The 25,469-nt window shown below is 41.8% G+C and overlaps 2 protein-coding genes across 3 annotated transcripts in view; both read left to right on the top strand.

Annotated features, from left to right (window-relative positions):
* LOC118419583 (proton channel OtopLc-like) overlaps positions 1–4,826 on the top strand; it is a 14,373-nt gene extending 9,547 nt beyond the window's left edge. The window contains exons 5-9 of one of the 2 annotated variants that reach the window (XM_035826027.1): positions 523–686; positions 1,461–1,656; positions 2,332–2,786; positions 3,233–3,850; positions 4,545–4,826. In XM_035826027.1, coding sequence (XP_035681920.1) covers positions 523–686; positions 1,461–1,656; positions 2,332–2,786; positions 3,233–3,850; positions 4,545–4,682 — 1,571 coding nt within the window. In that variant the 3' untranslated portion in view covers positions 4,683–4,826. Of the gene's footprint in view, positions 1–522; positions 693–1,460; positions 1,657–2,331; positions 2,787–3,232; positions 3,851–4,544 lie in introns of both variants that reach the window. The other variant, XM_035826026.1, reaches the window with a different exon arrangement.
* Positions 4,827–7,532: 2,706 nt separating this feature from the next.
* Positions 7,533–17,904, top strand: LOC118419582 (proton channel OtopLc-like). The gene is made up of 8 exons (XM_035826025.1): positions 7,533–7,666; positions 8,984–9,137; positions 9,650–9,785; positions 10,440–10,603; positions 11,332–11,533; positions 12,867–13,021; positions 13,432–14,517; positions 14,982–17,904. The coding sequence occupies exons 1-8, from the start codon at positions 7,617–7,619 to the stop codon at positions 15,126–15,128; spliced, it is 2,094 nt and encodes a 697-aa protein (XP_035681918.1). The 5' UTR covers positions 7,533–7,616; the 3' UTR covers positions 15,129–17,904.
* Positions 17,905–25,469: the final 7,565 nt, after the last annotated feature.

Below are 25,469 nucleotides of genomic sequence, written 5' to 3'. Positions count from 1 at the left end.
GTGAATGGGAGATACCAAAACAATGGTTCATTTCGCTAATAAGAACGTTTTAAAATCGTATCCTACTCATGTAAACAACACTATTAAACTGTCTCTGCTTTAGACCAAGTTTGACTATAGAAACCTGGTAAAATGACTATAAACTCTCCTCTACTTGGGTCTTGTTCTTTTCTTGGATTTGCAAGACCCAAAACACGTGAACGGCTGCCGGTATAATCTGTTCATTTTCGAATCGGTCCAACATCCGGTCAACAGATTTTTTCAGGTCAGGTTTTTCTGGACCGGTCCAACAAGAAAAAACCGGTACCCACCCCTAGTTATGGTCTTTATTTTGGTTGTAGATAGCTTTTGTGTGTAGGTTGTGACGCGTCATAATTCAGTGGGTCAGTAAACGTTTAGATACCGAATATTTGTAAAAGTGTGTATGATGAATTGTCTTCTCTCACTGGTCTTTATCTTAATTATTCTATCTATCAAACTTGAATAACTTTTTTGTAATTTTAAAATTTCCGTCTCTCCCAGGTTTCGGCATTCTCAGTGTGCTCCAGTCCGCCATCGATGTTGCGATCTACGCTGAGTACCAAACAACACCCGGATGTTATGACGTATCTCTGACGTCATTCATCCGCCCCCTAGGTTGGATGTTTTTCTGCCTGATGCAAATGTACATCCTGCTCACCTTCCAGGTAAAGGTACAGTACTGGTCAGCGCATGCGTGTGAGTTCATGCTGTTTAAAACCATTTTTTCATTGTCTTTAACATCATTGTACATGATTGCATTTTTTATTCTGCACATTAGAGATTATCAGACTACGAGTAATTGCTTACTTTTTAGATTATAATATGTGCGCCTCGTATGGCATGTCGTCATCTTGCATCCATATACCGTACTCCACAAAAATGGAGGCGTCTGCAGTTGTCCTGAAACATCACTTGAAGAGAATCTAATAGTATTCAGCAACCTCGTTAAAAACATACTTTTTGCCATGCTTGTATATATCAAGCAAGACCCAAGCGTATCGGCTTGAGAGTCATCCTTCCAGCTGCGTTAGCGTTGGATAGTCATCACCGGTCACCAGCCATTCAAATCGCCGTCTTCGACCATGCATGATGAAAGGTGATTGTCTCATCATTGTCCTCCAACAACACGAGAGGCGTATCTGATTGGCGGTTGGCCATAGCTTTCTCTGCAAGAAGCATGGGTCGCAAGTCGAAAACGCCAGGACCGATACTTTATACAGACTTGAAAGCGTTGGAAATGGTATGATCTGATGCTTTTTACTCCGGAAAGGAGAATTACTTCCTGAGAGAGTATTGTAGTTGGGGTGTCCATGCTGTTCGCAGCTGTATTTCATATTGCCTAAGCTGCATTTGCGTGTAGTTTGGCATGTCATATGTTCGAGATGATGCTCTATTTTGATTTTTCTATTTGTAAAATGATATTTTTTTTCATTTTACAGTTGTCCGAGCAACCTTGTGGGTGGCGGTCGTGGTTCTACGTGTTAGGGTTGATGCACTGCGTGGCCACCAACCTGTGCGTGTGGGTGAACACCGTGGTGCACGAGACCGTGGAGGCGCTGGAACACCGGCTCAACCAGACCGTGGTGGCGGAGGAGGGGCACGAGAAGGCCGTCAGCAAACTCATCCAACATATCGGTGGGTGTTTCGGTAGGCTCTTCACATGCATGGGGCTTTCATCCAGCACCCTTGTGGATTAAACACACCGTACATGGCAAATGGAGCACACGTTGGCATATGAACTGGATGCGGTAGGCGTCATCACAGAGGGGTGTCATTCCTAGGCACAGTACAACAGAAATGTTCGCAGGGATTTAATTTTGTTATGGGCAGAAAATGGAATGTTCGAGAAAGTTTTAAGTTGGCGGTTACAACAAAGCGGTAGACGAGCAAGACAACAATCATTATTCTGTTTAAAATAAAGTGATTTAAAGTAATCATAAAACACAGCGAGCAGTTCCCCATTTAGAATATGTGATTGGATTCACTGGAACAAGCCTGGTTCAAGGCAAACGTGTAGTACATCCAACCAATACAGGTCACGTAGGAAATCCGCAAAGAATTTAAAAATGGTTTTAAGTTCTTTGTCTCAAATATATTTGAACAATGACCATAACAAAGGTTTATTAAGCATATAATATATAGGCACTCAAACTTCTTCAAACAACATTGTGAAACATTAAAATAGAGGTCTTTAAGTTCAACTTCCGAAAGACCTTTATAACATGTAGTGATCAGTCCGTCGTATTGTGAGTAACCTTGCTTTGACCTTGACCTCTGACCTATCATCCTCAATATCCCTTTCTTCACTAGATACCGGAAACACAAGTTCTGAACACGAGTGCCCGGATGTGTACCTGCAGGAATTGAAACAGATGTTGTCGCCCCTGCTGTTCCCCTGTACGGTAGAGGAGAGCCTCATTGCCGCCGCTGCCTTCGCCATCACCCTCATCCAGATTAAGAACCACGCCCTGGGCAAGACGGTGCCCAGACGTCACAAGACGACGTCAAACTCTCCGGGTTTCTTCTGCATGTCTTCCTGTAAGGGGCTGATCGCAGGGGTGGTGGTTCTCGTCGCCATGATCTCTGTGGTGGCCGTGTTCGCTTTTTCTCTCCACGGACCCAGTCTAGACCACGAGGCGACGTCCCTTGCCTACCAGATCGTGGTGTTCGCCATCCACATCCTGTGTATCGTATGTACGATATCTGCCTGGTACTACCTCAGGCAACATCGCAGCGATCAGAAGAGGAAGGCCATGCTAGACAAGGTATTTTACCATCGTGCCTTTTCAATCTAGATCGTTGTAAACGGTTAACATTCTAGAATAGTATTTTACACTGGTAGGTACTCGTGGTGATTGATACTCACTGGGGGGCGAGATAAACTTCTTGCCACTTTTGATAAACTGCTGACGTCACGTGGCTCAGGTGATGGATTATTCCAGTCTTAGGAAGGCTGTTATAAAAGCCGAAGAGTCCGTGAATATTCTACGTAATATTGCAAAACAATTTAGCTACTATAATTATTACCTTCGTAAAGAAGTTTTTGGTAGCGTTTGTATGTATGTTCTGTACGTGTGTAAAACGCCTGGATTGATTTTAATCATATGTGGGTAACGTAGGTCTTGATTAACCTTTGGAGTCTCTAAGCTGTTTGTTACAGTACTGCAGTCGAACGTAAGGTTTTGATATCTCGTTATGTGTTTTCTTGTAGGTTTTGCTGACCGTGTCGATGGGAGGAGTTCTTTTTCTCGGTGTACTGGGGCTGATCGCCGGAGTGTTGGCAGACTTGCATACCACGTCTGACCAGCTGTTGGCGTGGCGTTCCGCCATCCTCATCCTGGAAGCCGGCTTGCAGACTCTGTTCGTCTTCGACGGGCTGAACCGAACGCCGTGGGCCCGTCAGGGCGACAAATGTGAGTTGTCGCCCATGGTAGTTTCGGTAGGAGAAGATCAGAAGATCAACCAGTCACAGAGTGTTAATAACGTTGACGACCCGGGGTTGCCTAGCGACCAATCTGTGACTGACAGCGAGGTTCACGGAGGGTCACGTGGCAGCAGCAACATCCGGGCTATCGACTGCAGCGCCTTTATGTCCACCGTCTACACCACCTGCGCTTCTCAGAACAGCCGCGAGGCGGCGCACGACTCGCAGCAGGTGGAGCTTTTCGGAACGACGCGCGAGGGAGTCCGTCGGCGGGCGTCTGTCGAGGACGGCAGGCTAGCCAAGAAGCGGAGCCGGCAGCTGGTGATGTTACTGTTCGTGTTGAATGTGACGCTGTGGCTCGTGGCCGTGTCTACACTCTACGTTCCGGATACCTACAATATACAGGTAGGTGATCTAGACCTGTTTCCACAGAAAAAGAAAAATATTTCTCTTGTGATGTACAGTCGATTGATGTATCTTAGAGCCGGCTACTGTCGGGCAAATCATTGTCTTGATGGCTTTCCGATCTGTTTTCGACATAATAGGACTGCGGAAAATAGATAAAAACAACACCAAAACTATCAACTTTTCCACTTCTTATAATCTTTAGATGTCATACTTATGATTTGCTTCGCTGAATCTGCCAGTAAAAAACTTGAAAATGTCTTTTAGCAACAGAATGACTAGCAACAATAAAACAAAATTTCTGTCAATTTCTTGTCGCTAATCAAAGGACGAAACTTACCATTTCAAAAATATGATTGCAACCTGCTGTGGTGATCATGAGTTTCCGTACAACCGTTAAAGCGTGCGGGTCAGCACATGATAACGGCAGAAGAGTATAGTCCACTGTTTGTGTCTTTTGTCAATGTTGAGACCGTAAGAAACAGCCGTTGTGGGTACCCCACATGGCACCTTGGGACAGCCGTCATTGCGTGTTTCCTGTGCACTTTTGACGCCGTCGAAACGTGCTGTGTGGTACGCTTACGTACCCGGACTGCAAAGTTGCTGCCTTCAATTTGGGGAATCTCCCAGAAAAGTAACGCGGCTGTATGCATTAGCGATGTAATCATTATCCTTTTCTCCTCTCTATCTTCAGGAGCAGTTCTACCACTCGGTGGCCTGGATTCTTCTCAACCACATCTCCCTGCCACTCCTCATCTTCTTCCGCTTCCACAGTGCCGCCTGTCTCTTCGAGATCTGGGTGCACGCCTACCGTTTACACTCCGACTTGTAACGCGGATACAAACAGTGTGTGCCGTACTCCACTTGGACGTGTCATTTGTATCTCTACGTTACACGAAGTATGGTTTACACTCTGACTTTTGCACAGATATAAACAGTGTGTGGGGCACTGTTTACACTTGAACGTATAACACGCACCTCTGTAACGTTTCACGAAGTACCGTTAACACTCGGACTTGTAACACGGATATAAACAGTGTGTGGGATACTGTTTACACTTGAACGGGTAACCTGTATCTCTACGTTACACGAAGTACTGTTTATACTCGGACTTGTAACACGGATACAAACAGTGTGTGGGATACTGTTTACACTTGAACGGGTAACCTGTATCTCTACGTTACACGAAGTACTGTTTACACTCGAACTTGTAACACGGATACAAACAGTGTGTGATGCACTGTTTACACTTGGACGTGTAACCTGTACCTCTACGTTACACGAAGTACTGTTTACACTCGGACTTTTACACGGATATGAATGGGGTACTGTTTACACTTGAACGTATATCTTGCATTTCTGTCAAAGCATGGAGCTTGTGTCATATTACGGTATGTTATCTTTTATTGACGTTAACCTCATTACCTTACGTTGAAATTTTACATATTTTCCAATCTTTTATCACGTAGTTTTTTTTTGGGGGGGGGGGGCAATTGCCATTTTATATGTGTGTTGTAAAGATAAGAAAATCAAAGGATGACGTAATTATAAGACAATGTTACTCCATTTTTAGCCAACAATTGCCTTTGTTTTTCTTTACAAAACCTTTAATTATAGGATGAGCAATAGCCATATTTCGCTTTTAGGTTTCATTTTATTTTCTTAATTTGTTCAGTCACTCTGTTATCGGTCTGAATTTGGGAAATGCGTTCTCTGTCCTTAATTCAGTCGTATCCAAAGATTTCTAGCTAGATATAAGGGAGTCCACACCTGCGGTCAAAGAATAGATTTTGTATTAAAAGCGTTGTGAACTCAATATTTGCATGTATCCATCATTGCCTGAGTAGCTTCTTGGTCCTGACATTACAGCTTCAACCTTTGCCTAAAAAACTTCAAAATTTCAAAAAGGACACAGGATGCGTCGGTGAAAAAGTCTATGCTTCCAATGAACCACATGTGCGGTGCAAAGGCCAGTGAAAACAGAAACGTTTATAAATGGAGAGTAATTGACATCCAACGCGGCGTCTTCAGTATCACCCGATGAAACAGCTCGAGTGCAGGTAGAATCGCCTAACTAAGACCCCGTTCACACTCAAAAAAATGAAGCGGCTTCAACGTCGAAGCCGCTTGATCCGGATCGTTTTCTTGAGTGTGAACGCTCCAAGCGGCTTGGATTTTCACCGATCCGGCTCGTTTGCAATCCATCCCTGGGAGGTAGTTTGAGACACTTGTGAACAAGCCGCTTGGCTGAAATCGCGAGTGTGAACGCAACGCGGGATAGATTCTATGCAAATTTCCGATTTGCCCCCTGTTGGAGGTTATATATCCAGGTATCGGGAGCAGGAACACACGCCACACTGACAGGTTTGCTCACGTTACTGATTTTTGTGCCCAATGATAATGTCTGGAAAGAAAAAAAATCGCTGTAGGGTCAAGGCAAGTGGAATGGGAAGCAAACAAAGCTTTTTTTATCACGCGAAGAGGGAGGAAACACAGCAAGTTAAAACAAAATCACAAAAAAACAAGCACTTCTTTAAACAGCTTTCTCTCTGGATCATGATATAAGACTATTAAGAGTGGGTTTGAGAAAACCTACAAACAATGTTGTAAAAAAGTACCTGAAGTCCAGGTACGGAATTGTGTACCATTAATCGGATTGTCTGAAATGAGTGTGAACGTAATTTTTTTGAAGCGGCTTGCCCGTTGAAGCGGCTTCGACGTTGAAGCCGCTTCATTTTTTTGAGTGTGAACGGGGTCTTGATTCTCGTGTGATAACCCAAGTTATCCCCCTGCCCGGAACTTACACATATTGAAAGTTACCACGGCCCAGGTGGGACGTAATGCCCCCCATTACCCTGAGACAAAAATATCATAAGGTCGGTGTGGCTATATATATATACATTATCTTGATTGACAGCCTGTGTGCATAACATATCATCACTATGGTAGCACTTTCTCTATCGAATAAATGAGCCGCACGTATTGACCATGTCAATGCCAGATACGTAAGACAACTTTACAATTTTATAGTAAGACAAAGTAACGTTAACCCGGTGATAAAATTGCCCTTATTAATACTCAGCACCGCGTCACGTGCATGGTCCGGTCGGGCGTTGCCCCATGCTTTCATGAAACCACTGGCAGCAGGGGGTAAGGACGCGAGCTGCAGTTCATCAGTAGTCTCGGTAGCAGGCTTCGTGGAGGACATCTTAATGTCGTCTTAATGCTCATCGCTTTCAGATATACATCGTCGGTATTTCGTATGTTTTTTGTTTTTTTGTTTGTTTATTCTTTATTCAACCAGGGTAAAAGCATATCACCTGACGGCGTTTTTCAACGCCCCCTTGGGAGAGAACCCCGAACATAAGTCATACATAAAGTTCAATAAAACAAGATTAACTTCAATAAGATAATTATACATAAAGTTCTATGAAACCAAATTACTTAAGTAACATAAAGATTGTACTAAACCAGATTTAACTTAGATAACATTAAATCATTCTGCCAAACGAGTGAAATCAAAAATTTAACCTTAACGTGAGATAGCACAGGAAACATAGCAGAAAGAAGTCAAATCAATAGCAAAACAAAAGCGATGTGAAATCTCTACATAGTTATCAAGCAAAAGGCAATATCAAAACGCCTGCGAAGAAGCCTGCCGTGCAGGCTATGTCCGTCGTCACGTACGACCAAAATTCTACCCAGCAAGATTCAACTCGCACATCTGCCGTCACATCGTCCCAGTCCAGAGGTTGGTGTGAGAAAAATGGGGGACAAAGTTTTTCCTGTTGTGATGTCGGAGCCAGAGCGGCTCAGGTAAGCGACCACCCCGGTATGAGATGCCCGAAAAAGCTTGGCAACTTATTAAGCTTATTACTGGGACAAATCATATTCCTCTTATTCTAACACAGACTTAGTTCCCAGAGCAATTTACGGCCAGCTTGTTGCCGTTATTTAGTGATTACGTGGTGTTGTCGCACTGTTGCTGTTTTTTAAAGCCTGGTGCTTCCCGTAAAATGGTACTTATTATCAAATATGGGGGGACAATACGGCCCGATCAGAGGTTGTAACAGATGGTCCTATTTTAGCATGATATGTCATGCTATGTCACGTTATGGTATATCAGATATATCACCTCCACCCTTCGTGAATACTAGTACTTGTCAGTAATATTGATACAAATTTGATTGATGTAGTAGGACGATTCAGTCGGCACAACTCGTATCACATTTTATAGAAACGACCGACATTTCGCATTCCGAATGTAGTATACTACTATATGACATGATGTAATTATACATGTTATGACGCGACCCTGGAAAGAGATGTTGTTTTTTGATTAACTGTTGCATACCTTCGTGACTGGGTATAGTGTAGCATGTTCGACTGTGCGTGCCGTTTCGGGGGTGACCGTGGAAAACCTGCATCTACGTGCCAGAACGTTCATCCCAGATAAAAACAGCATCGATGTCTACGCAGCAAATGCTAACCTCGACCCTTATGGCGGTAAAGATGAACCAGAACATTCTGAAGAGAAAAATGATATTGTTATTTCGTCGCCAATACATTTATTGAAAGTTGGCACTGGAATCATATTATTCTACAGAAACATGTCGTTACATGAATGTATTTCATTAATCGTTGAAATTTAAGAAAGAATCAATATCAGGTCAGGAAACTATATCTTTTATTTACTAATTTATAGATTTATTTATCTTGATTTACTGAGAGATGTTTAATTTTTATATATTCACCGTATCTCTAATGCGTCTCTGAAACGTTACAATGCATTTATAGTTGAATAGCATGTCTACACAACAAAGGAGTATTCAAACACCCCAGTATCACATACCTTATCATGACTCAACCCGCCGACCGGTATAATCCGACGAACGTAAACTATGGGTAGCCGTACTGTCCACATCGACGGAGACCTCCCTGACACAGTTTATGCAAACTCTTATATATGAATATGTGAACATTTTTATGCTCTTTGGAGACTGTCTTCCTGTCCTCAATAGATCTTCTTGTCGGGTTTCAAAATTGAAATAATAGTTTCTAAAAAAATCGTTAAGATACTGTATTTTGACGTAAATCTGCGTGGGAAAGGTTTAAATAGATCGATTATTTCAGACGTCCATCGGTAGTGGGTACGGGCCGGATGGACCACGTGACGTACTACGCTCTGGGGTTCTGTGGTCTGTACGGGATGCTGCTGGTGGTGGTGGGGACCGTTCTGCCAATCAGCGAGTTCATCAGCGATCACCTGGTCAAGCCACGAGTTGAAGTGAGTTACACCCTTCGGCTCTTTTCGTCTCAGGAGAGTCTCGACAGCTTCCATTATTTAGTGTTGGCAATGATGTCACTATGACATCATCAAGCGACCGACATAGTGGACATCAAAAGGTGGATAATATCCAAATAACATGACTTGATTTACCTGTACATAGCTCCACATGCCTGTGTTTAGTTAACGCCACATGAACGAAAAAAACAAACAAGGCAATGAATTATGAGATTATTAGCATGATTGTGAGTTCCCGGAAACCGGGTGCCATCTTGAATTCAACATGGCGGCTTTTGGTAGCAGAAAACAGTTTTCAGCACTTGTGGATTTCTATAGATAAAGACCACTAGGTGACTGACGCGAAAGAAATCATAGAAGATAGCGGTTTTCAAACACGGCAAACTAATATGTTCTGTAGCCTTTTGACTTTCTAATCTGAGCTGTGACGTCACCGGCACGCGCTCGGTTTCCGAAAAAGGTGCCCATGCTAACGATTTTCTATCTTTCCATAGGGATTTTTCTGCTATCTATACACTGTGGGGTTTGCTTGGTTATTGGCAGTGTTCGTCTCTGGATGCAAACATGGCCGCTGTCCAGTCGAGGGGAAAAAGGACGACCTTAGCATCTTTCTGAAGTGCGGTTTGGTCGGTAAGAAGTCATTTATGTTAGGGTATGCTTATTTGATAAAATGTATGACATTCCCGTGCAGCATTTTTTTATACGTTTCCTAACAATTTTGTAGACTAAGATTCAAATCATAGGCAGGGAATTGCACTCACCTAAAAAATGTAAGGCGACCACTCTAATCACTCGGCCATTCCACCGATACAAACGTAACATACATTCGCATAATTCCACCAGGTGCCAATATACCGCCACCTCAAAAAACATTGCTATAGAGGCCTTCTCAAGATTGTCTTCAACACCTTAATATCTGAATTGTATTACATTTAGGATATTCAACATTCGGTGTTTAAAACAATCTTGCGAAAACCTCTATTCTAACGTTTTTAAAGGTGGCGGTATTATGGCACCTAGTGGAATTATGATAGTCGATGTTAGTAACCAGCTGCAAATATTCTGCAAAGTGTAAAGAAAATCGGTAAACAAATTCTTAAGTATACCTAGAATGCCGAAGCCAATTCCAATGTCAAAGAAGAAGATATAAAAGAACAGAAACAATATACTTTGTTTGTTAGGTCGGTTGTTGTTGTATTTATGTTCTACAGTTTCTAGAGTACATGTAGTTAGTATATATTACTTGCAGTCAAGGGTATGTTCTTTCTTCTCTGCTATATGCAGGTTTCGGTTTGATCAGCGTTATAAAAGCTGCCCTGGAAGTCGCTCTCTATGCTGAGTATAGCACGATGCCTGGCTGTTATCACGTGGAGATGACGTCACTGCTGAGCCCTGTCGGCTGGATCTTCTTCTGTCTGATGCAGATGTACATTCTTCTAACCTTTGAGGTAATAGGAATAGATATATAAAGCATTTATATACCAATTATGCAAATTAAGACTCATTGCAGTTCATTTCATGCATCCTCGTAGAAGGATTTCAAACATTTGAATTTAACAGTTTGAGGGGACATCGAGTCTTCAATTCTGTTGTCAAGTACTAGTAATCAAACTTGATTTCCCAGATGGAACTTGGTGAAAGTTATTTTCAGTTGCAAACCCTGCAAAGTCACCGAAATTACATGCAGTTGAAAGCTATTACATCTTTGCGAGTTGCGATGACAATTTCCTAAGAAATATTCACTTTGAAGCCGACGATGTGATTTTGTTTGCTAATCTGGTGGAAGGAATCATGAACTCGAAGTATGATCTGTAAGCTCAAGATCGATGATCTATAACATCAAATGGATGCAGTTCTGCCTCGTTCTTCAGCGAGTAATAATTGCAATGGTTGAAAAACAGTTGAATGTTATATTCAGAACTTTTGTATACAAATGAATGACATTAGTGGCACAAACACTTTAAGAGAAACTCACTTCAGCTCACCGGTCCCATAGCCTCACCGGCCGTAGGGGCAGCAATGCCATCAACATAAGTTTTCTACCTTCGTCTGTCTACGGCTTGGGTTGTCAGCTGGCGGACTATTTGTCCCGACCATTCTTTCTAGTCACTAGTCCAAGTCCAGAGAAACTGCTTGCTCAATACGACGCATTTTTTTCATACATACCATCGTTCAGATGAATCATCAGCCTCATGGCTGGCAGTCGTGGTTCTACGTACTTGGATTGATGCACTGCGTGGCCACCAACCTGTGCGTGTGGGTGAACACCGTGGTGCACGAAACCGTGGAGGCGCTGGAACACCGGCTCAACCAGACCGTGGTGGCGGAGGAGGGGCACGAGAGGATGCTGCACGTCTCACACGATACTCATGACTCAGGTGAGATGGTCGGCATTACTAGCTTCCTTCACCGGCGTCTCTGGGAGTTTTTTTGGGGGAGGAGGGGGATTCCCAATTTTTAATCGGGAATACGCCGTGGAATATCGGCGGTTGTCCGCAGCCGAAAATTGCGTTTGGTAGGGCACGTGGTGCGCCATGAGGAAATGGCAGGAGAGGTCCTGCTTTAGGAACCAGGAGAGCCGCGCAGGCGTGGCCGCCCTTCGGCCACACTCAGGAAGCTGATGCTCGAGGACACGGGTCTGCAGGCCGGAGAGCTCCGTTCGATCATGCTGGACAGGAACATGTGGAGACGATGGTGTCCCCTCTCCGAGGATGAACTGAACTGAACTGACGCCGGGAAAGGAATATACCGAGAAGCTTGTACGGGCCCCCAGCACTTCCCATACAAGCTTCCCGGTATATATTTCTTTCCCGGCGTATTCCTTGTATACAATTGCGGATAAAAAAAAAACCACCAAGGCCCCCAGAGACGCCGATGAAGGAGGCTACCACATTACACACTGCGGTATGGTGATGATGATGATGGGGATTATTATGAGAATGTTGATGGTGATGATGATGGTAATGATACTGATGATTATGTTGATAATAACGGTGGAGAGCAGCTCCTTCTCCCTCGCTGACAACCTAGTGTGTTCCAGACTTTCCCGTACTGCCCAGGGCTTGAGACACCATCAACCACAAACAGTTACTAAGGCTGGTCTGACATGAACTTAATGCTCGGTCACGAGCAAATGCCGTTGATGATGATGACTGTTAATGATGGTAATGATGATATGTACGCACGGTGTTCATGAACCAGAAAAGATGGACTACGTTACACGATGATAATGATCATGTTTCCTAGGGTAATAGCGATGGTAATGATGATGATAGCGATGATCATAATGTCAGTGATGATTATAGTAATGATTATAATGATGCTGGTGCTGATGTTGGTGCTGCCAACTTTGCTTACAACAGTGCTGCTTCTAATGGTGATGATGGTGTAGTGAGAATTATATTGATGGTGATGATGATGTTGACGATATATGGTGATATGGTTGGTGACCACCATTGTGATTTATGTTGACGACGTTGATGGTGGTGAATATTAGTTATTATAATGTGATGAATATGGCGATGCTAAGGGTAGTGATCAGTTCAGTTCAGTTAATCCTCAAATGAAGTGCCATTAACGATATACGACCATGCATCTCTATCTAGCAGGTGGCTAACAAGTTGTACTCCTTTAGAGCGGCCTCCTCCTCCAATACTTTCTTAATTGTCAGGATGATGGCGATTATTACAGTGCTTTGTAAATGATTTTCAGGTGCAGACGAAGTTGACCTGGCTCACCTCTGCCAGCCAGTGTACCTGCAGCACCTGATGAAGTACATGTCCCCCATGATGTACCCATGCACCATAGAGGAGAGCCTCATCGCTGCGGCTGCTTTTGCAATCGCTATTGCTGATATCAAAGAACAGGTGATTCACTGTCTTGAATTCTTAAACGGAGGTGGGGTCGATACCAACTTCTAAATTTTGTCTATTTATAAGTTGTCATAGTTGAAAAAAACGTATAATTGTAGTGATATAAGAACAGGTACAGTTTTGAACTTATTTTCATTATGCTTATTGTTGCCTTCTAAATTACTATTGCTGATGTTTGGTCTAGATATTTACAAAAAGAACTATTTAACTTTGCAGCACCGTTAATAAAAGATTTAAGGAATTAAAATGTGTAACTACCGAATCGAAGTCAAACATGTTCAATGATTTCAATGTTGAAGTACGGTAGCATCAAGATTCTGAACCAAGTTGCTAGCATAGAGACGTATGTCTGATGTCCGAATGTGAATTCTCTACATCTAAAACAACTTTTGTGCACCTTTCAGGCATACGGAAAGACGCCAACACGGCTGTGGAAAGTCCTGTCGGATACATCTCACTACTGCATGTCCTCGTGTAAAGGTCTGGTGGCCGGAGTTATCGTCCTCGCGGCTGTCCTCACCACTATAATTATCTACGGATTCTCTTTCGGTGCGATGGACCACTTGGCCGCCTCCATAGCTTACCAAATAACCATTTTGATGTGCAACATCATCGGGATCGTAGTCACAGTACTGGCCTGGCGCTACCTGCGCTCACACCGCAGCGAGCAGCACAGCGGCGCCGTTCTGGATAAAGCCCTGCTGTCCGTCGCGCTGTTTGGCGTCTTCCTGTTGGCTGTGTTGAGCCTGATCTCGGGAATCATGGCAACCCACCACAACTGGTCAGACACGATGCTGACGTGGCGGATGGCGTCTACCATCCTGGAAACATCACTGCAGACTGTCTTCATCTTTGACGGACTCAACCGGACATCGGTGCTTAAGAGCGAAGAGTGTAAAGCTGTGGAGACACCAGGACTGCTTAACCGGGTATCGAAAGCTGTGCAGACTCCAAGACTGACTAACCGGGCATCTAAAGCTGTGGAGACGGGTCGAGTGTCGTTTTCAACACCAGGAGAGGCAAACAGGAGGTCTAAAGCTGTGGGGATGGATCTAGTGTCATATTCAACACCACGGCAGGCAAATGGAGAGGTGATTCACGATGTCGTTCCGCAACGAGGCGTTTTGCCTGTGCGGCAAGGTATTGATACAGCTCAGTCGGGCAGAGTAGAGATTCCGACAATCGTGGAAGACTGTGACGGACCAGAAGGTCGTTCTTATAATTATGTACGTTGTGGTCCGTGTCTCAAAGTGTCACTTCCGCAGCCAAAGAGCGATGATCGCAGGGTGAGCAAGACGAAGGGATACGGGGAAGACCAAGAAGATAATGGCGGAGGAAGGAAAAGATTCGTTCGCGAAAAGAGCGGACCAGAGAGGGGGACGATTCGGAAAGGTAGCAGACAGCTGGTGATGTTCTTGTTCGTGTTGAACGTAACGCTGTGGCTGGTGTCCGTGTCTACACTCTACATCCCGGACACGCTCACAGTGCAGGTAAGAGTTGAAAGGCTAATGTTCACCCATTTAGTAAGATTCTTAAAAGGCACAATCAGAATTGTGCTCACTTCCAACGTTTCTTTGTCTATCAGACACCATTATCGGGGTAAGAATGGCTGGGTCTGTTTCTTGCTGCTACTTATAGCGATGTAGGTGGCGCTGCAGCAGCAAGAATGCCGCTCCAAACATGGCTCAGTTTGTATCCCCCCTCTCTGTTCCACAAACTGAGCCACGTAAAGGAAGCAGAGGTTTAAACCTTATACATGGTGGCACATTGATGACTAGAATTACACGTAAGAATATCGTTCTGAATCCTTTACCTGTCTTAAAAAAAACCACCATTATCTCAAGGTTCCCCTAGGGTGCAATTAGTTTTGTGTTATCATAGAGAATTCGGGATTTTCTATCTTTCCAAACGTATATGAATATACATATATCTTTTTCATTTGTTTGTATCACAGGAGCAGTTCTATGACAACGTGGCCTGGATTCTCCTTACCCACATTGCTCTGCCGCTCCTCATCTTCTACCGCTTTCACAGCGCTGCCTGCCTCTTCGAGATCTGGAACCACGCCTACCATCCACACCAACTTCCAGAGCAGATCTAAAAACCACGCCTACCATCCGGACCAATCTCCAGGGCAGATCTAAAAACCACGTATACCAGCCACACAAATCTCAAGAGCAGATCTAAAAAAACACGTTTATCATGCACACCAATCTACAGAGCAGGTCTAAAAACCACGCCTGCCATCTACACCAATCTCCAGAGCAGATCTAAAAATCACACCTGCCATCTACACCAATCTCCAGAGCAGATCTAAAAACCACGTATACCATCCGCACCAATCTCCAGAGCAGATCTAAAAACCACGTATACCATCCACACCAATCTCCAGAGCAGATCTAAAAACCACGTTAATCATCCACACCAATCTCCAGGGCAGATCTTAAAACCACGTTTATCATCCACACCAATCTCCAGAGCAGATCTCTAAAAACCATGCTTACCATCCTCACCAATCTCCAGAGCAGATCTAAAAACCACGTATACCATCCGCACCAATCTCAAGAGCAGATCTAAAAAAACACGTTTATCATCCACACAATCTCCAGAGCAGATCTCTAAAAACCATGCTTACCATCCTCACCAATCTCTAGAGCAGATCTAAAACTACGCTTACGTGTTAAATAGGCATTTTAACGTTTCTTCCCCGCTAAGTCAGGTACTAAGTAAGTAAAACAGGCATTTATGGCATAGATGTCATATATAGCATATGCAAATCAAGCGCGAATCATACCAAATATTTCGTATTCTAACATATTTCTTTGCGTACGCAAACCTGCATTTATGTTTAAATTTTGTGCTGTTTAAGAATAGATTCAGAAGAAAAAGTTACATCGAATATGAATGAACACGGACCTTGAAATAAGGATTTACATAATACGTCCGTAACAGAGAAAGAGAGAAATATGAAGATAAGATAAAATTGGCATTAAATCAAGTTACTTAATCAAAGTGGCAAGAACATTTATAATTGTAGGAACTTTATGCAACGCTACACCATATTCGGACAAACTGAAACCTAAAAATTCTTTGAAAATCAGAAAAAGGATCTGGAGCTAATGTAAACTACATGATTATTTGATTTCTGGTCTTAACGCTACATATAAGAACAATTTTCTAAAAGGATCAACAAAGCAAAATCTGTTGTTTACGGTCAAGATCCTTCAAAATCCTTTTTGCTGGTTTTGCATATTTGCAAAATGCTTCAATGTAACGAAAAACGCAAAAGTTTATTTTCAAACCAATGTCTGGGCTTAAATCAAATAGGAGCGAAGCGGATGTACATTTAGATTTCAGTTCTTCGGTGACCTGAAAGTAATAAGATGTTTAAGAGCGCAAAAAAAACTGTAATTCTCAGAAGTGTATATTCTTTGCTTGAAATTCATAACATTTATAGATGCATTATTGAATATTAGAGGAATTCTTGCAAAGTTTTGTTTCTTGTTCTGTTAGTGTACGACTTCCTCCAAAAGTAGTTGTTTTTCATATGTTACTGGGAGGGTGAGGGCTGTAGGAGTCAACCGGTCCTGAGTGATGTTTTGCTTCCAGTCTATGCTAGGTATTGCCTGTTAACGATTGATCAAATACAATCATACTCATCAAAAGTTATATTTTTTAGAAGTGCTCTGGTTACAGATTAGGTATGTAATGACTAATGTGAATATGTACCATCCAGATAGTAGCTTATTATTCCTTTTCTAGTAATAAAACCCCTGGACTCGATAACATTCCTACCATCATATGGAAGGACCCGTTCATGGTTTCATGATTTACTTCTACATCTTTGCAACAATACTTTTCTAACTCACAAACCCCTCTCAACATGGCTTAAGGTTGGAATCATACCAGTCCCCAAGAAAGGAGACCTCAATTCAACTGCAAATTACCGTGGAATCACACTTATTCCCATTGCGGCCAAGGTTTACAATAGATAAACTTTGAATAAGCTTTGAACATCGCATAGCATAAGTGACCATCTGTTACATATAGAATCCGGCAGGCATAACAGTACTCCGATAGAACATGTAAATTCTGTGACCATTTATATCTTGATGACGAGACACATTTTTACTAGATTGTACATTATATGAATTTGAACGCCAATCCTTATCCAATACTATACAGATAGACAAAGCACGAACGATCATGCGATTAACGCAACATGTAAATATAACTCCATCTGTTTCAAAAAGAGAGAAGAGCATGTTAGATGCAGCCATTAGCGATAGTATATGTTAACTGTTGTGACACATAGTGTCTTAGTTCTCTTTCCATCTAGCCTAGTTTGATCTAGTTTAAAATCACTGTATAAGTTTAGTTTTGCCTTTGCATCCATAAGACCACGTGGTCCCTCTGTTCATTTAGCCTTCGGGCATGAATATGCAATAATGATTTAAAAAAAAAACCTTCTGTTTAATCGCCTTGTGCCAGCAGTTGACCCAGTCTTGAGGAAAAACCAAAATGGGTTTAGAAGAAATAGGTCCACCATCTCGCAAATACTGTCAATCCGACGGATCATAGAAGAAATGAGAAGGTGTGATAAGGACCTGGTATTGCTGTTTGTTGACTTTCGCAAGGCCTTTGACTCTATAAATAGAAATACCATGTTTGAGATACTTCCACTGTACGGGATTCCTCTACCTATTACTGATGCTATTAAGTCACTTTACATCAATACTTGTCTACTGCCTCAGCGATCACCCCTGACAGCGAAACAAGTCCCTTCGAAGTAACCGCTGGTGTACTCCAGGGCGACACATTAGCGCCGTTCCTTTTTGTCATTGTACTGGATTACATCCTACGAATATCTCTTGATAGCATGAGTGAAAAAGGCCTAGACGACGTCGACGACACCCCGCAGTGAACCTCACATATATAGATTCCGCGGATGACCTAGCCTTGGTCGCACGGCTGGTCAAAGATGCAGAGGCACTGCTCATGTCACTTGAGAGAGCAGCCGCCCAAGTAGGCCTGTACTGTAACGAATCCAAGACTGAGTTTATATATACAGGTGCCTCTTCTAACCAGTAACTTAAATCTGTATCTGGTGTCTGCTTAAAACGCGTTAGTGATTTTAAGTACTTAGGATCCTCAATTATGGACTCAGAAAAAGACTTCACAGCAAGGAAAGCCATAACTTGAGACGCGTGTAATAAACTCGACAAAATCTGGCTCTCTAATATCAATGATAAACTAAAGATACAAGTTTTTCGCACCACTGTTGAACCTGTACTTCTTTATAGCTCTGAAACCTGGACATTGACCACAAGTCTGGAGAAGAGACGGGATAGAACATACACCTAGCTTTTGCGCAGAGCAAAGAATTCAGCTGAAAGGAACATGCATCCATCAAGACCATCTACGGAAATCTTTCCCGAGTATCCCACAGCCTCAGGCAGAGGCGTGTCCAGTTTGCAGGTCACTGTCATCGCGCAAGTGAAGAAGTGGTCGCTTCACTCCTCCAATGGAGACCGAGAGGAAAGACCTTCTAGAGAAAGCTCACCTACCCAGCAACCATCTCCAGAGGCGTCACCGGGATTGACACAAAACTTAGTAGCAGCAATGAAAGACCGAGTGCTGTGGAGAGATGTTGTGCATCGCCTCACCCCGCTCACCAAGGACGACAGATGATGATGATGAGAAGCTGTCTATTTAAATATCATGTCTTTATATATCTATATCCATTATCTGTAAATACGTAACCGAGCTCCTAGCACTAGCAAATGAGGTAGTCTTCTGCATAGCTAATATCTATTGACAATTCTCTCTTACATATGTTACAAGTTTGGAAGTCCTATCATGGAGTGCAGTGTATCTATAAACTTTCATTAATCATGCAAATTAGCTGTTTATTTGCATCATAATCATATTTCGTTATGTAAGACATCACTTAGAGTGTCTACATATCAAAATCTTGAAGATCTGTCAACACTTTCATATTTTCTTATTAATTATGCAAATTAGGTCACCATTTCCATATCTGATATGTATTGATATTTCTGTCTTTCTCAGCTACCCATGTGACAAGTTGGAAAGTTTTGTCATTAAATGCAGTGGATTCATAAACTTTCCTTATCAATTATGAAAATTAGCTGTGAATTTGCAAAGTAAGTATCTCACTATGTCTTCACTTAAGCTATCTATATACAACAAAAATCATGACGATCCGTGAACACGATGACTTCATATTTTCTCATTAATGATGCAAACTAGGTCGTTATTTGCATACTAAATGTCTATTGGCATTTCTCTCTTTGTCAGTTACAAACGTGACAAGTTGGAAAGTCCTATCCTAAAATTTATTGGATTAATAAACTTTCCTCAATAATTATCTAAACTAGCTATTCACTTGCATAACTTGTATTTCATAATGTAAGTCATTACTTAGGCTATCTATATGCACAAAATCATGACTATCCGGTAACACGTTTTTTACTTATTCTCGTTCAAAATTTAAAAGGAAATCGGCGCCAGCAGTTCCAAACAAGCCGCTAGGGAGTCCAAACTCTCTGCTTAAGGGCCATCTACCACTTAAAACTCACGACCACAGCATAACCGGAAAACGAGATGTCAAAAATTAAGTTCCGCTGCAGTAGCAAGCCGCTAGGGGGCCCATTATCAAAATTGACCTTTGTTTTCCTGACCCCTACTTACCTATCAAATATCATTAGGATCCATCCAGTGCTTCTCGAGTTAGGCTGTTGACGCACAGACAAACACGCCCACACATAACATTCTTGCGAAGGTAATATGCATGGAGAATGTAATACGATGGCTTGATTGTTAGAATTTCTGTTCATAAATAACAATATTCAAAACAACTCGCATGTTGTGTGTTCATTACACTGTTGTTGTAATGTAATTAGATAGGCCAACTGGTATCTTAGCAGCATGAGATTACGATTGACATAACCAGATCGCAAAGGTCTGTGATCACAGCCTGTTCACGGCACCTTGTTGCGGCCATTGTACTGAAGGAATATGAACCACTTACACCGGGCTGGACCCTTACTATATTCGATACGTATGGCGACTTCTCTCCTAAAATTCGGGGCCTCTAAAACCAAGAAAAGTCCCTCATCGAAACTAAGTTCTTCTGGGAGTATCATATTGTTAGGGGTTTCGAACCCAGGGCTGCTGGGTTATCAGCCAAATAGACAAATGCCAACCAAAGGAGTTAAAAATTGGCCGACCAACACAACAGTTTTCGAAATAGAAAGCTTGTAGGGATTTGCCATCTTCACACGTTATTGAATAACCCACCCGATATTCCAACAACAACAAAAAATAGCTCAGCACTGAAATTATTGAAGAAATAAAACCAACCACCACTTTGTATAAATAAGCAACTTATACTGTTTTTCATGTAATGGAATATGCCAATTTCCCATTATTTGGATGGTGCTGTTCGTTTAACTTTGTTACATGATGCTTTTGAAGTATCATAACATGATGCTTTTGAAGTAGAGTCCATTCCAAGACACCATGCGGATGTTTGTGGCCATTGTTTAGAATTGATTTTAAATTTTTGTAATTATATGTCTAGGACATTAGATATTTCAGAAATATTTGTAACACTGTTTCAACTTTATAAATATTTCCCTGGTCCTGTAAAACTTTGGAAATATTCATCGTGTGGAATTGGATACTTCTAATGGTTTCTAAATAATGATAACAGCATTCTACCATTATTTACCATTTTCTACCATTTTTTGTAAATGGTTCAGTGGGCTGGGAAGATAGCAATTCACACATTCTTGCAAAGTATGGTTGGGTGCCATGCAACAATGGTCCACCACAAAGGATTCACCAGTGCCCAGCAGTGAAATCTAAAAATATACAGATACAACAATAGGGCTTACTTTTATGGGGGCAATAAACTAATTTAACCATTCGGCCAGGTTAACCATTTTTTGTAAATATTTGTAAATGTGAAATAATCCCACAGAGGTTTCACAATAACTCTAAATAAAGATATTTTTGTACAGTTACTTTCAAAATGTTTCTAAAATATTCAAAGGAATTCAAATATATGAGTACTTTCTCAGTCAATTTTTTTAAAATAATTTAATTATTGTGGCTCAGATATTCTTTTATTCAAAATAATTCAAACTAATTATAAATATCGCCTAAAAACCCTCATGGTGTCTTGGAATGGACTCTATCAACAACCGAATTTGGCAACCTTCTGTGAAGGGCCGTCTTCTCCTGCTAGTCCCACCATGGTCTACCGACAAGCCATAAAAGTATGACTTCTCCATTTGGCACCTGTTGGATAATGATTAGTGGACTTCAAAGAAGATGACGACACACTCGATGCTCATCTCTGTTCAGTAAACAAACTGTACTCATTTAAATTTGACCAAAAATTATTTTACAGCTTTAAAATGATAGAATTAATAATAATCGATAGAACGACTGGCTGCAAATTTTCACATGAGTTTCTAGCACTTAAATCCTGGAAAACAACTCTCCCAAAAAGAAAGTGAAGGATACATGGCCGTCAAAAGTAAAGTTTCAAACAAACGTACCAGACAATCACCGGTTTAGATGTGCACGCTAAGCTATACGGATTTACGGTAAAATATCATGGGACCTTTCGGCTTCTTACATAATATCTACATCAAGGATATGCATTGAGAACTGGCTGTATCCAACGCGCATTGTTGTGAACATGTAATCTGTAAAAAGCACACAAAGCAAAAGGGAAGTCTAATCCAAATCAATCCTCTGTCTGTTCTCAAGGAGGCAAACTGAGCCCTGTTAAATAACGGGATTACCAACATCGGCAGACACAAACTATGATAGTATATTTGATGCAACACATGCGTACTGCTATATAGCTTGGAAAATCGCTCTTCTATATCAGAATCACATACAGTCGCCATCGTCAAGACCTGTTGAAACCATGGCTGAAGAATTTTCCTTGGACGTTGTGCCAAGGAAACTGGAGACCCATCCTTACGATACCAGCTGTGTGAAGCAAGTAAACATAACTGTACGACCCGATACCGAAACTCAGGAAACTACCTGCAGACCAGGTGACTGTCATGGCGATCCCTTCACCATGAAGACCTATCATGAAAATAAGGACGGTGATCGTCATCTCAACCCGTCAGCGGTAACGTATGTCACATCTGAAAACGGAAGTGACGAGTCCGATTATGATGCTGGCGTGTCTTCTTTTGTTGGGGATGACAGCAACATGCGTGACACAAAACGTCCTCCGTGTGTTCTGTATTCGTATCCGGTATATGAGCAGGACGACCTAAACTCTGATATGGCCTACTCGCAAAATGCCGTAAGCCGAAATCCGCTATATCCGCCAATGGCCATAGACGCTAGAAAAAATCGAGAGCACCTAGAAAACGTCCGCAACCCTAATCAGATATACGAGCCAGACGCTTGCACCCAACCCGTACACGAACCGGCTAACCGAGATGGCAACCCCGGCACCGAACCGGCTGACACCGATGTCAATGCGGGCACCCAACCCGCACAACCGGCGGACACCGATGACAATCCGGGCACCCAAACCCCACACGGACAGGCTAACCACGATGGCAACCCCAGCACCGAAATATTCATAAATTCACGCCATGAAGGACATGATAATGACATTAGTGAACCAGGTCGTGCTGCAACTGAGAACATAGAAATAAACGATTTACAACATGATGTCGCAGTAGAGGCAGCTACGTTTCCGTCTGTGCATGTTAACCCCACCTTCAGGCCTACGCATACTGACAACGATTTTGACATCAAGCCATATGCTGTCAGATACCAAGAACATAACGAGAATACGACACACGCAGAACTGAAATGTGGAGGCACGCCATACGCCGTGAGATATCAGGAAGATAATGAGGACAACATTGTTGGTGATTGCGGTAACGATATTACACCATATGCTGTTGCATACTCGTCCCAACTTGCCATAGCTGACGTAACACGACGTCGACGTGACGTACCCGTGACTAATGCTGACACGTCAGACTCTGTCAGATATAACATGAACGCACAGAGAATTCGACAACACTGGAGGGCACTTCATACACAAGATCAGAGTCCTACGCAAAACGCCGGTGCCCTCATCGCAAACGTGATGTACGTGCCAAACGTTCACCGACAGGCAGCTGGTGGTGAGTGTTATCATATCTTACCTTAAGGCTCATTTTATGACAAAATAAAGATAAGAATCCTTAATTGTTAACTTTTTGTTAATTATTTTTGTTAATATTTGGGTATTATGGGAATTCCCCGTTTTAGCAAAATAATAAATAAATGACGTCAAAATTACGTAGTATTACGTTATAATGATATCAAATTTTCAAGAATTACCAAACTTGACGAGCATGTCACCCCTGCAAACCTGGTGATCCATAGAGTAAGCCGTTTTGAAATTACGAATGGGGGCCGAATAAGCCCACTACACCCCCCCCCCCTCCCCGATAAAAAACCCACCCCAGGCCAGGGAATGCTAAAAAAGCCAACAGTGCGTCTAGCAATGGATTAGAATGAAATTATTTCCATTGTACCTACCGAACGGATTTCTTTCGATTTCATTGAGTTCATTATGTACTCTTTAGTTTACCATGGTTATATTGCTGTGGATGCACTTGGATTTTTTTCAATATAAGCAATATAAACAGCATATGACTCGAGAAAATTTTTGAATGGCAGTTCATGGTATTTGCTAGGTAGGCAGGTGTCGGTAATACACAGATCAATATGGAAAATTGGCGTCCTGGCGGCTCCCTAGGTTTTTGCAGCGGAACTTGTACATTTGTGTTTTTGGAGACATAACTCAAGTACTGAGTCAGTGGTATACGGAGGGTGATACTCAGGAGGAAAATAACTCAAGCAGATATTAATGTATTTTTATTTTGGTGCATGTGGGTACCTTTGGTGGTGATATAACAAAATGGCCTTATGGCAACCAAGGCCTAAAGTACAAAGTTGATGAGTAAAACTTATAATTCTTTTTGAATGTAGTCATCCAAATTACGGGATTTCTAGGGGATCTGTCGCGTACCTAGTATAATTACTTCGTCCCTCAGCAGACGGACACGCAGTTAATTTGAGGACGTTGATTTCAAGAAAGTGTTGACGGACCGTCGTGGCGTTTGGTTTGCAGCTAACTAGTTTAAGCTGTTATGGATTAAGGTGCTGATTATGCAAATAGAAGTTGATTTGCATAATTGATAAGGAGATTTTAGAAATATGCTGCGTTACGGAATTAGCATTAAATAGGTGACATGTATAAGTGAAAGAAGGGAATATAAGTTATGCAAATATATGCAAATGAATCACATCTGAATTTCTGGTTACCAAATACCATGTTATTATAGTGGTTAAGGAAGTAAAGTGTTTTATACGACTTTTGTAAGTTACAAAAATCATCAAAGATATCCAAGACATACAAATCAACGCTACATTTACATAACTTAAATAAAAGCTAGAATAGCTTTCTTGCTACATTGCTTACACGTGTACTGGACAGAATTTGGACTGCTTATGTTACTTGGGAAGTTAATCATCAGCTGATATACATATGTAAATCTTATAAATATGCCAATAATTCCCTTCTAACCCTATCCAGACCAGCAGGGGGGGCAAAAAGTGCTCGCGCCAACTTTGACGTCGTATAACTGGCGAACGACGTGTACTAGGACTACGAAACTTGGTGACTTTTCCTAAAATATTGTTGGCAACAATTCTGCGATAAACATTTTAGTTTGTGATTTTTAATGTTGCCATGGCAACGTGTTTCTGACAGGCATATTTTCCCATATTTACTAATTTCAGTTTGAATAGTGGGATTTCATGTTTTTTATTGCTAGATCAAACTTGTTTATTTATATCATTAACATCCTGTGTAATTTGAAGTTACATTTGTAATCAAATATTCATAATTTATGCTAGTTTGATAACGTCATAGGTCAAAATCCAAAATGGCGGACAATGTCATTTTCAACGATAAATACATGTAATTTTTTTTGCTTACAAAACACAATCACTTGATCATTTTTTGTCCATTTCTATTGGGATTTTTAGTTATGTGGAAAAAGTCGTATCTTGGTAAATTCAAGCTTGTCGATCAAAGATGGCGGACAAATGACGTCATTTTCTGGCGTCATATAGACGTCAGTGTCGTCGTCATTGGCAACAAAAGACTTAGCAGACTTAGACACCAATAAGCTAAGCTTTATAGTCATCATTTTGTTCAATACATTTAAGTATAGCGCAAATTTCATATTTTGACGATTTATGACGTCATAATTGCGTCATATTACGTCATAACGATACCAACATTACAGAAAACATAAAACTTTAATAGTACATCATCCCCTCCAAATTTGGTGATCGTAACCCAAGCCGT

The sequence above is a fragment of the Branchiostoma floridae genome, chromosome 7 (assembly GCF_000003815.2).
Source record: "Branchiostoma floridae strain S238N-H82 chromosome 7, Bfl_VNyyK, whole genome shotgun sequence".
NCBI classification, from domain to species: Eukaryota; Metazoa; Chordata; class Leptocardii; order Amphioxiformes; family Branchiostomatidae; genus Branchiostoma; species Branchiostoma floridae.
This window is presented reverse-complemented; position numbering and strand designations above follow the sequence as displayed.

Excerpts from the sequence above, each read along its gene's own strand:
- LOC118419582 (XM_035826025.1), top strand. The coding sequence starts at position 7,617 with ATGGGGGACAAAGTTTTTCCTGTTGTGATGTCGGAGCCAGAGCGGCTC. Across the intron at positions 11,534-12,866 it reads ACACGATACTCATGACTCAG|GTGCAGACGAAGTTGACCTG; the intron begins GTGAGATGGTCG and ends AATGATTTTCAG. Across the intron at positions 13,022-13,431 it reads TTGCTGATATCAAAGAACAG|GCATACGGAAAGACGCCAAC; the intron begins GTGATTCACTGT and ends TGCACCTTTCAG.